Source organism: Giardia intestinalis, chromosome 1 (genome assembly GCF_000002435.2).
Source record: "Giardia intestinalis strain WB C6 chromosome 1, whole genome shotgun sequence".
In the NCBI taxonomy this organism is placed as follows: Eukaryota; Fornicata; order Diplomonadida; family Hexamitidae; genus Giardia; species Giardia duodenalis.
Window position 1 is genome coordinate 179,888 of NC_051856.1, and position 11,399 is coordinate 191,286.

Below are 11,399 nucleotides of genomic sequence, written 5' to 3' on the forward strand. Positions count from 1 at the left end.
CGGCTCAAAGAAGCGCATTATCCCAGGAGGTCTAGAAACTGACCTCCATTTTTGTCTTTCGCAAGAAATGGTTTTTAAATAATTTACTATTGGCTAAAGTCCTGCACAACCTATTTGCCCATGAGCTTTGGGAATCCCTTACTTTGGTTAATATTCGAGTCCTTTAAAACGGCAATAAGTCAAATAGTGCTAGCAAGCGATATTCAGCCCCGGCAAGCACTCCAAAGTCAATACACACGGACCACCCGTGAATGTTAGCATCGATTGCTCTACTCGATATTCTTGCAATATGCTTGTGGTCTTGAGATTTGGAGGAGAGCTTTAAGGCTATCTTTTTGTCCACGTATGTAAAAAGATTGTTTGCCTCACTTTCTACCTCAAGCCATGACCGAAAGTAGTTCCGCAAAGAAACTGGGAGCGTTGACAAAGCTGCTGAAGAGGATATGACCTCTTTTAACTTTGCAATATCATTAGTGATTGCCTGCTCCTTCATGCGTGCCAAGCAGCTTTGCAGATGTACAGAGGACGTACTTTTTTCACCATGCTTTTGTACTGTGTGCTCGGTTGTTCGAGCTACTGTTCTTTTTAACCTTCTGTTGATTGTTTTGTATGCAGTGTAGCGCAATTTAACCAGGTCACTTAAGGTTGCATCAGCACCGGTTAAGGCATCTATAAATCTTGACCGAAACTCAGCTATTTCTCGCCGAATAGCAGGTAGCTCTGTATCTCCACTGGGGAAGTCCTTAATTGTTTGCTCATATGCTTGTTTGAGCTCAGCTGCACGTTTGGCTAATTCGCGTTGACAAAGAGCAGACTTAATCGACCTACGCTTTTTCAACACACCGCTTTGAGGCCTTTCAGACTCGGTTATCGAACTAGTGGTTATATTCGAAGCCTTGTTGCAAGCGAAAGGCAAGGATAGTCCTGGTACGCTTTTTGGCCTAGGAGGAAGGCCAAGCATAGGTGGATGAGGGAGAATGGCGGATTGTTGCTCCTTTATATCGTTTTCGCTATGCACAATAGTGCTATTTATATCCTTCTCCTCCTGTTCTTTAACCACAAGGAACTGTGTAGCACGGAACTCATTCTCTGCAGTGAAGACATCGATATTGATTGGACGTCTGCAAGCATGCTCTATCCCGGAAACAAATTCATCGTACGCCAATGCTCTTGTCAAACTCGGGTACAGAATGTTCAACTCACACGTGTATTTCTCTAGGTCGTCACGTGCGCCAATAATACCTCTTTGGATAAGTAGTTGGGACGTATCATATACACCATTGTTTGGTACGGAAGAAGCAGGAGAGGACGCCGTTTTCCAGGTGCTTTGGTTGGTATCATACATATTGGAGCAGATTGTTTCATCTACTTGCGCAGAAATGCTTTGTATATTATATAACGCATTAGAGCTATTTTCTGAGTCTTTGGGGGGATGTGGACACGGCCGCGCAGATGCCGGTGAGGGCAGCTTGTCTACTCGCTTCCTTGTCAGCTTTTGCCGGAGCACCTGTTCTGCATACTGTGTGAGAGGTGCACCTTTACTATGATCACTGTTTAAAGGAAATCGCCCATATGGCTGTCCGGCTTTGTGCTTGGGCGTGAGGAATCCCGTTTGCGGCGTACTGGCCTGACCTTCCAGATAGTTGTCGGCTTCTTTGTTAAGGTTGATAGCTATACTATTTCTGCGTGCTCTACTCTTCTGTTCTTGCCGAGATGACAGCGCCGCCTGGGAATGGGGGTAGAATATTCCATTGCGGATGTACACCGAAAGGATGTGTTGACACTTTCCAGATGCAGCCAAGAACAACAGCGAATGTTTTCTGCACACATATGTGCCACAGACCTCTTTCAACTCTTTAATTTTTTCTTGTGGAAGAAGCGTCATTATGCGGTCTGCCTGTCTAGATGAAACTGACAATATATCTTGGATTAGATAGTTAGTTAGGCGTGCATATCCAGATCCAACAGATTTTGCGCTTGTTTGACGCAAGTCGAGGGGGAGACTGGGTAGCTGTAAGTACTGATTCTGCCTTGCTCCATTGCGGCGATCAATCTGACCCACAAAGCTTTCATTTTTTGCCACAATCTGATTAAATTCAGATTTAAACTGCTTAAGTTGCTTGGTTTTCCCGCCGATCTTGGCCTGGATTGCACGCGACTCGTTTGTGATGGCGTCCAGCAAGTCAGACATCTGTGATAGCTTTGCTTCCAAAAATGCAGCTACATCATATGCATTACTCATTTGTTCTTCTGTAACAGAGAACTTCACAGGCATCAAAGGCCAATCTCTTATACTATCCTTGTATATCGGACACAGGGCATTAATTCCGTGAGGGCAATACACCCTAAGTTCGCCCAACATTGTCTGCATTTCCTTCATGGCTTCACAGTAGGAGATGAAGTTTTCCTTGGGAAATTGCTTCTCCTCTATTCCCAATGCACTAAGGTCAGTACTTCTCTTTATTGTCGACCCTTTAAATTGCAACATGCCGATACTCTGCACCTCGCTCAATAACTGAAGGATCTGAGGCTTAATAGCCAACGACTTCAGATGCCGTACTTCAATCTGTTTCATCTGTGAGTTCTTCAAATTATTTGTGCATTGACTCGTTGCTCCTTCCTCTGTGGTTGCCTTGTCAATCCTGTCGAACTCATGTCGTACAATAGAAACCGCAGAGTCGGTTAACTCTATGAACATTTCCTGGAGAGAGGTATCGCTGGTATGCTGCACGCTTTCGTTTATGTCGCCTGGTTGTGCACATATAGTACGCCCATCTTCAGAGATAAACGCCTGTTCTACCACTGTTTGGGTTTCTAGAAAGGATGGAAGAGCCCTGAGCGGCAAGGAGCGCAATAGATTGACAAAGGTAGAAACACACTCAATGAACTCAAATCGATGAACTTGGTCTTGATAGTCCATGGACAGTATCTCCTCTTCCACCTCCATAATCTTCTCTTTCAAAAGCATCAATTGCTCCATGTAGGCATACCTCATGCGCGAGATCATTTCTGTAAATATTTCTGGAAAGATTGATTTATTGTCGAGAAGAAATTCCAGGATTGCCCGTACATTTTCGTCCTCATCACCAACATTTTCTACTAAAAAGTCTCGCACAGCGTCAGAGCTTTCTTTTATCCGTGCGATCCCTTCGTGAACATCTATGACACTCTTCCTTTCCTTGATATTTAACATTATATCCTTGAGATTGTTTGCAGTTACATACAGCCGTTTGGAGCCGGTTTCCGGCCAATAGGTTGATTTGACCTTTGCACAGTCCAGATTATGGTGCTCTTTTTTAATATCTTGGTTGTCTATACTTGTTTCAGGATACTGATTGCTTTGTTGTCCTGAGACTAGATATCGTTCCAGTTTGCAAACGGCAGCACTTGCGTCCTCAAGAAGAACAGCTACTGCGCATCTGCTTTCATTCCATGTCTCGAAAATCATCTCCGCTTCTATAGTTGTCTTAGAACCAATGCTTTGTAATTGATCGAAAAGAGCCCTGTTACCCTGCTCTATAGCGTCTACAAGATCATCTGAGGAGAGTGTTTGGAAGATAGCGACGGGGAACAACATATCACACTCTGCCTTATGCAGTGCAGAGTAGCTACGGGCACAGTCGGTGCAGCAGCCAATTGCGCAGCCGCAGCGATGGCAGATAGTGTAGCTTTCCACAGACATCGAACTGCATACAGGACACGCGATGGGTGTCACCACATCGCGGCATGCTTTCGTAATGACAGAAATCTGAGCTTGAAGCGGCATGTCAATCCACATAAGAAGATCGTGTCTGAGAGTGTCCAAAAGTAGACTGTATGCTTTGATAACAGCATAATGATCTTGTGCATACTCATAGCAGTTATGTGTAGACTGGTTGGGTGGAAGAGGTACACCATAGTCACCAACACCCATACTCGTGAGCTGCTCCTCTGACCAGCCAATTGGCATTCTATTGTCTTTATGCTGTCGCTTAGCCCTCTGTGCTATGGGGAGCCTAGCATTTTGATACGCAGGAGGTAGTCTAAGACTTTTTAGCTCACCAATCCTAGTATCACATTCCTGTCCAATCTGTTCAAGAATTAAATCTGAGCCTTCCTCATCAGTGTACTCCCTCTTGGTGCGTGGATCAATGGAGTGCTTAAGGCTCACTGCCAACAGAAGTGAGCGATTGGCAAGAGAGGTGTAAATATTAGTGAGCGCTTTAAACGGACAAAGTGCGTTTCTGTGTGCTGCTCGATGCTGCAAGGTGCTTTCGTTAACACGACTAGTAACAAGAATATCTGAAATGCTCAAACAGTAAGGATCATCGGCCAGTTTCCGGGGAAGAATAAAGATTTGAAAAGCTTTGGTCTGAACCATGTTTAGAAGGGATTCGATAGCCATGTCATGCATAACTGTCCTGAATTGATTGCTATTCAGAAAGGCAACTTCCAACTTAAGTATCACCGGTTGAAAAAGGTCGTTAAATGTCAGTCCACTGGAAAGCAGACATGTTATTTGGGTACTAATTGACTTATCTGTTATTCCAATAGCAGGACTGGCTGTGCACTTGATTTTAGGAGTTGCCTCTGTTCTAATTCTAAACGCCACTCCTGACCGTTTAACAGTGGTCTTGAAAGAGCAGGATATCGTGTTTCTGATTGTCTCAATGGAAAGAAAGCGGCCATATTCGCTGTCAAATACAAATATTACACGCTCATTGTGGAGCATTCAGTTTTACTTCCGGAATCTTTACTGCGGTTTGCTACTCTCTTTAGTGAGATACCCGTTTACTCGTCGTTTCACTGGGGTGAGGTTGTCCCCTGCTACCTGACCAGGTCCTCCATGCGAGCCACCGCCGCCCTAGGCTGACAACCTCTCGCTCGTTCACTAGCTGAGACCCAGAATCCGAAAGTCGGATGTCGTCCAGTTCTGACGGGGAAGATTTATGCCCCCTCCCTCGAGGTGATAGCGAATGCAGATGAGCGTTCGAGGCTGGTAATGGCACCAATCACTCGCCCCGCTTGTCGAGATGGACCCGCACGTGACCCATGTGAATCCCTCGGCAAGAGATGGGAGCCCTGGGGTGCTTGGCTAACAGAGGCGGATTGATCCTGACCGTACCGAAGAGTGGTGACCTGGGCCACCTGCCGGGTGTCTGCTGCAGCAACTGGCAGTGCCTGACATCCTTGAGTGGACAGGCGCCGGTTGTAGAGAGACGACCAAGCGGTGAACCGGCCCTGATCGCTCCTGGTGCCTCGGATGACGCCTCTTAGAGAGGTGACCCTGGACCGACGCCTCGGTGGACCGACGCATCACCCCAAGTGTGCTGTGCAGATGGACCAGCCCACAGGTCAGCTAAGCCAGACACGCTGCACAGGGTGAGCGTCGATGTGATCTCGTGCTGGGTGACGGAGCACCTCTGCGATCCATGAACAGAGGACTGGACCTCTCCCCTGATACCAGCGCATGGGAGTACTCCGCCGGCATCTACGAACGCGTACTATGACTCCAGGATAGAGGCATACGGGGAGCGCACCCTCCCGGTCATACTCGGGACTGATGGTGCCCTCCACGAAGAGACGAAGAGGCACCCCGAGGAACGGGGTAGACACCCGGGGTCGTGGCGTGGGATCTTCGTCATGGAGCACCAGGGTCCCGGGCCACGTGGAGGCCAGACTGCTGTGACCGACGCAAGGCCCGAGACAGCAAGTGCTCACTAGATGCCAGACAGTAGCTGATCTCATGGGATCTGAGTGAAGAAGTGAAAGGCCCAAACCAATATCGCGAAGGACAGAATAATGACTTCCAGACCGAGGGAGCAGATACTTCCCCTTTTCCCCAGAACTACATCATTCAGATCTTGGATTCTGAATGCAATGAACAAGGATACAGTTAAATGTGGTGGCTTGCGGATGAATTTACTGGCGTAAATTCCTTGAAAAACCAAATTTAAGATAAAATCCGAAAAATCTCGAGAATGTTTCTAGGATGCAACAAATACGACCCTACCATAAGCCATGAGCTGAACATGCGCCGACGAGATGAATCTCAACGGCAATTCTACGAAGCGACCGTCAAAGAGGATTTTAACAATCGCTGTCTAGCAGAGTTTGAACACCGCTCAATTATTAAGGGCAAGATAGCGTATGTGAATATGCGTATGGCAGACCTTATACAGAAGAACAAAATGGCTATCGAGGGGCGTCGTGCAGCCCTTAAGAAACTTTACGACGCAGAATTTCGTGCCTATCAGGATGCTGTAAAGGCCTCTATTCCAACAGAAGAAGATAAAATACGGGCTATGGAAGCAGAATATGCGTCCGTCATTCAGAGAAATACTGCTGTGAAGAATCAAAGAGTTGACGTGGCTCGCGAGAGGCAATGGGAGATCAATTGTGATGAGCTCCGATCAGCAGCCTCTATGCTAAATGCCCGTGCTTGCAAGCTAGCATGGGACGTTGCGAACTGCGAACGTGTGCAGAAGCGCCAGCGTGACCGAGAAGAGAAAGCTGCATGGCAAAAACAGGTGAATGACAACCATGCTAATTTCCTCAAGGATGAGGAAAGCAGGATCGCTGGCGAACACGAGCGCATGATGAAGAACAGACAAGAGCTAGAGCAGCAGTTGACAGAACGGGAGAGACAGAAGGCAGAGGAAGCGTATCAACGGGCTCTTGAAAATGAGAAGTGGAACGAAAACCGCAGACTTGGGGACGAGATAGACAAGCTTGAGCGCGAAAAACAGGAGCAGGAGAAGTTCTATAATCAGCAACAGCTCCTAATGCGTATGCACATCGAAAACCTCCAACGTGCGCACAACAAAGAAGTGAGTAGAAATGATGGAAAAGAGATGATGGCTAAAATAGAGGCCGAGATACGTGAGGAAGCTGAACGAGACCGCAAAAATAAGGAAAACCTTAGAAATGAGCAACTCCTCTACTTAGAAATCTTGAGAGCCAGAAAGGAAAAGGCCTTAATGGAATCCAAAGCCAGGGATGACTACTTAATGGGCTTAATGCTCGATGCAGAAAAGAGACTGTCTCAGCGGGAGCACGACGATTTGCAGCGCCGTAAGCGCATGGCAGAAGATTGTAAGGACTTCAATTATAGCCGCATGAACTCTGGGGCAGAGGTGAAGGAGGCAGCGAAGCGTGAAAAGGAAGCTGAGCTGGCTGCTGCATTGGCTGACTTGGAGGCCTTTGAAAAAGAAAAGCTGGAAGAGCTAAAGAAGCAATATGACGAGGCAAAGCGCTTTGAAGAGTTTCTGCTGATGCAGTCAGACGAACACAAACAGCGGATCCAGGCAGAAAAGGATGCAGAAGCTAAATATCAACAAAGAAAGAAGGATGAAGCTGCTGCAGACATGCAGAGAATTAATGCAAGACTAGGGTCACTAGAATCAAAGATAAGAGAAGTCAATGAGGTCCAATTCTGGGACAATGAACGCCCAAGGCCAAAGAAACAGTGGTACAACGTGTGAATTCAGGACAATCACTCCTTATTTTAATCGGCGACTCTCAACTCTGGTTTCAAAGATTAGGAGTTGAAGTTCGAAAATAACCAGCGGAAGCAATACAACGCCACAAATGCACAAGATTATGTCGGCTATTAATAAAGGATAAGAAAAGTCAGAGAACTGCTTTTGGAGCTCCCATATGTAAACAAGTGCGACACACCCTGCTGTTAGTGAGATGAACTTCACTGTAGAGCCAATCAATATACGCCCACGTTGCTCCAAAAATGCATCTACCATATAGAAAAGGCTAAGGAGCGGTGATAACAAGGCTTCCAGTCGGAGAATTGTAGTATTATCCGACAGTTCGGACTTTGTGAGTTGCAGACCAAGCTCTAAATAATATTTAGTAAATTGTGGAGACAATAGAAGGTAAAAGATTGCACCAAGTAGACTAGAGATAGTAAGTGCTATAAAGAGGTAGTAGTAAAATGCAATGGCTATCTTTCTATAGTGCTTATCACGCGAGTTAAAAAAGTAGATCTGCTTGAAGATATACGAAATGGGGATAGTAAGAGAAAGAAGGGCTTGCCTCACAAAGACGTAGACTCCACAAATATTAATGTTGAGAAGAAAAAGATTGATATCCTTAATATTTATATAAAGAAACACGATAATAAAAAGGGCCAAACCAACATGACCGAGCCTACTCAACCAGCGATAAAATAAATCTATCATAAGAGTAATAAGCAACTTAGTATTTTTGGGAAATAGCTTGCCATACCTGAACATTAGAAGAAACGGAAGATCATGCTGGTAAGGGGTATCAGAGTATGGTCTTCGGGTGAGGATGGTCGATCTCTGAAACGCACGCAAAACTTGGAGGTGAGATGCAGTCTCCTGAGATGGGAGAGCCGCAACATCGTGCTTCCTAATGAGAGAGACAGTAGTAAGCTTTTCTGAGGCAGCAGAATGAAAGCTTCCAGAGGTGCTAGCGAATTGAAGATCATATGGGAAATGTTGCTCTTGGGGCGGTGTGATGACAGTATTCAGTTCTATCGGAAATCTATGATTATAGCACTCTTTGTAAGATTCATAAGAAAACATGCGCAGAACGTTTAAGCACAGAAAGATCGAATCTGGAATTAATATGGCTATGATAATCGGGTAGAGAAACACTGAGCCGCTGAAGTATTTCGGCACGATGGTGAGTAGAGAATGCTGATCATCACTCGAGTCGTCTATAAGAGTACTGTACAGAAGTGGAAACAGATACCCCAAGCTAAGAAGTACGGCTGTACCAAAGTAGCTGATAAGGCGCTGGATTGTTATCACAAAGAAAAAACCTGTCCTTTCCAGAAGGGCATTTGATAGATGAAGGAAAGGGGAAACAAACGGAGCGATAGTAAGATAGATAGACAAATCCTTGAACGAGTACTCATACTTAGATCTAAAGTATGGGGTAATATAAACTTGCTTAAAGAGAAGACCGACAATGAACATGACCAATGAATAGTATAACGTCATGAATATGGAGAGAGAATAGAAGCGGTGCACATCTTCAATATCATTATGCTCGTGCATTAGTCCCTCGGTTATCTGCAGAACGATATTATCCCCCAGAAGCTCTAACGGTAAGGTCAGGAAAGAATAGTGGAAAAGAAGTAAGGTGTCTAGTGCCCCTACAGTTGCATACGGGGCCATCTGGACAGTGCTGATGTGTACATATATGGTGAGAAGACTGGAGAGAAGAGACGTGAGACCAAGTATGGGGAATTTGTACCAAAGCAGGCGATGAAGTGACTGCTTGAGAAATGTCTGCCTCGTCTCTTCCCCGCGGAGAATCATCAAGCTTCCTGTTTCCATAATCCACTCCTGGAGGAACTTTGCATCAAATCCCGCTCCAGATTCTAATTTGGCCATAGATAAAAAGTCTGGATTTATTTCTGAAAGGCACGGCTAGTGTTGGCAGCCTAGAAAGTGGTCCAACATAAATCAGTATTTGTGGCCTATAAAAGGGATCGATTGATGAACCCATTAAGTATTCAGATTTATGACGAAGGCTAGACAAAAATAAAAGTATAACTGGTTAATCGAGGAATCCTAGCACTTACTCTTAGTCACGGATTGTTCTAGCTCATCAATCTGCCTTGCCATGTCCAGTAGCTCCTTTTCTGTCGGTGTCGAGTCTCCCAGCTTAGCAAGGAGCTGAGAGACAAGTTCTTTCGAAGGGCCTTCTTCGATGACAGAGTTGGCGATTTTATACAGTTTCTCCTCTAATGAGTTACGCATCTGACTACGCCGTAGAGCAGTTCTTTCTAATGTTACAAGATTATTATTTATGTGTTCTAGATCCTTTCTGAAGGCCTCAAAGTAACCAATGTCCGGTTGTGTACGTGTTATCTCCTTAATATGCTTATCATCAACACAGATAGATTCTAGGGTAATCTCACGGGAAAACGATAGTTGAAACACCAAAGCTACAGTAACAAGTTTCGACCCATGGAAGCTACTCAATCGTGGAACAACGATTTTAAATTCTGCTAGGATCTCTTTACTATCACTATGGATACGAGCCAAGAAAGCAGCATCACTGGCAACTTTAACCATTACTGACTTTTGGTCTGGGAAGTGATCTCCTGCGGAAAACACATATGTTCCCATACAATATTGCTGAGTCTCATCAGCAGACACACAATCTAAGAGAATGTTATGGAAGCAAACGTCCCGTATAGTGTAGCTAACTTTTCTAGGGAATTTGTCTAGCGTTAGTATCGCAAGCCAAGCAGCTCCCTCAGCTAAAGCAGTATCTGGATTAACTGTTTTGTCTATCTGAATGGTGTAACCTGGCCTTGCCTTCTCCTCGACTACCCGCATTACTGCAGATCTAAGGCATGGAATGCGGCTCCCGCCGCCGGTGAACTGCAACATGGACACGTCTCTGAATATGTTTGTCGAGGCTAGGTGTGCTATTTCTGCACATAAATGCTTTGCAGAATCCTCAAACTCCGCAAGGCTTACCCCAAACGAGATTGTCTCGGCCATCTCTCCAACACCCTCCACGGTCATTACCGCAGATCTGTTCACTGTAAGGATTTTCTTGGCTTCTCTAGCAGCTAAGAAAAGGCGGAGGGCGAGCTTTTTCGCAGGACCACTGGGGTTTTCAAACTGGAATTCGCTGTAAAGATGCCGTTGCGGTGAATTCAATAACCGCTTGAGAAAAATGTCGCAAAGACAGATGTCAAAGTCTCGTGCACCAAGCTCTGTCTGGTAATTAATGTAGATTGTTTCCAACAACGTAGGCCCGAGTCTATAAATAGCACAGAATGAAGAGAATTCCCCGACATCTATGAGGCCCACAAGGATATTTTCGTTATTCAAGCGATCCTTATTCTTTTGCATAAGCGTAATCAGACTGTTAGCACCCAAGGCCAAATGGGAGGAAAACATCCCAAGACATTTCTTTCCAAGGGCTTCTGTTGTTACAATAAGGCGACGAAGCTTGTGAAGCCGCCAATATGGCTGATATGTGAGAACAATGCTGTCTGAATTGTGGGATTCTTCTGCAACGAGGTCCAAAGCATGGGACAATAATGACAGAAGGAGAAACTCAGAGGGACAAGTGAGCTTATTAATGGCTATTCCAAGTGTATGATCTGAGGCTTCAGTAAAGGTTCCCCCAATATATGAACAAAAACGCAAAAATCGGGACGTACGTAAAAAAGAAGCGTCTTCAGCGGCCACGAAAGGCGCAGCTGTATACACTGACTCGTGGTGATGAACCAATGCAGCAGCGGCCTCACTGCCATAAACTCTACCATTATCAGTGAATCTTACTGCAGTTTGCAAGAGGCGACCAGCAGTACCTAGTTGACACAGCGACGGTCCTGTGTTACGAGCCAATACTAACCTTAGATTGCTGTTTCCCATGTCGACACAGACAATGGATGGATTAAGCATTTT

At 45.5% G+C, this 11,399-nt stretch overlaps 4 protein-coding genes across 4 annotated transcripts; 1 reads left to right on the forward strand and 3 right to left on the reverse strand.

Moving 5' to 3' along the window:
• Window positions 1-163: 163 nt before the first annotated feature.
• Window positions 164-4,711, reverse strand: GL50803_0087472 (uncharacterized protein; the record flags this gene model as incomplete). The annotated part of the gene is made up of 1 exon (XM_038046382.1): window positions 164-4,711. The coding sequence occupies one exon, from the start codon at window positions 4,709-4,711 to the stop codon at window positions 164-166; it is 4,548 nt and encodes a 1,515-aa protein (XP_037901543.1).
• A 1,249-nt stretch (window positions 4,712-5,960) lies between these two features.
• Window positions 5,961-7,463, forward strand: GL50803_0016013 (putative Spindle pole protein; the record flags this gene model as incomplete). Its single annotated transcript, XM_001704790.1, has 1 exon — window positions 5,961-7,463. The coding sequence occupies one exon, from the start codon at window positions 5,961-5,963 to the stop codon at window positions 7,461-7,463; it is 1,503 nt and encodes a 500-aa protein (XP_001704842.1).
• An 18-nt stretch (window positions 7,464-7,481) lies between these two features.
• GL50803_0087461 (uncharacterized protein) lies at window positions 7,482-9,359 on the reverse strand (the record flags this gene model as incomplete). The annotated part of the gene is made up of 1 exon (XM_038046381.1): window positions 7,482-9,359. The coding sequence occupies one exon, from the start codon at window positions 9,357-9,359 to the stop codon at window positions 7,482-7,484; it is 1,878 nt and encodes a 625-aa protein (XP_037901544.1).
• Window positions 9,360-9,539: 180 nt separating this feature from the next.
• GL50803_002285 (Heat shock protein 70) lies at window positions 9,540-11,396 on the reverse strand (the record flags this gene model as incomplete). The annotated part of the gene is made up of 1 exon (XM_001704788.1): window positions 9,540-11,396. One exon carries the CDS (start codon window positions 11,394-11,396, stop codon window positions 9,540-9,542), a length of 1,857 nt encoding a protein of 618 aa, XP_001704840.1.
• Window positions 11,397-11,399: the final 3 nt, after the last annotated feature.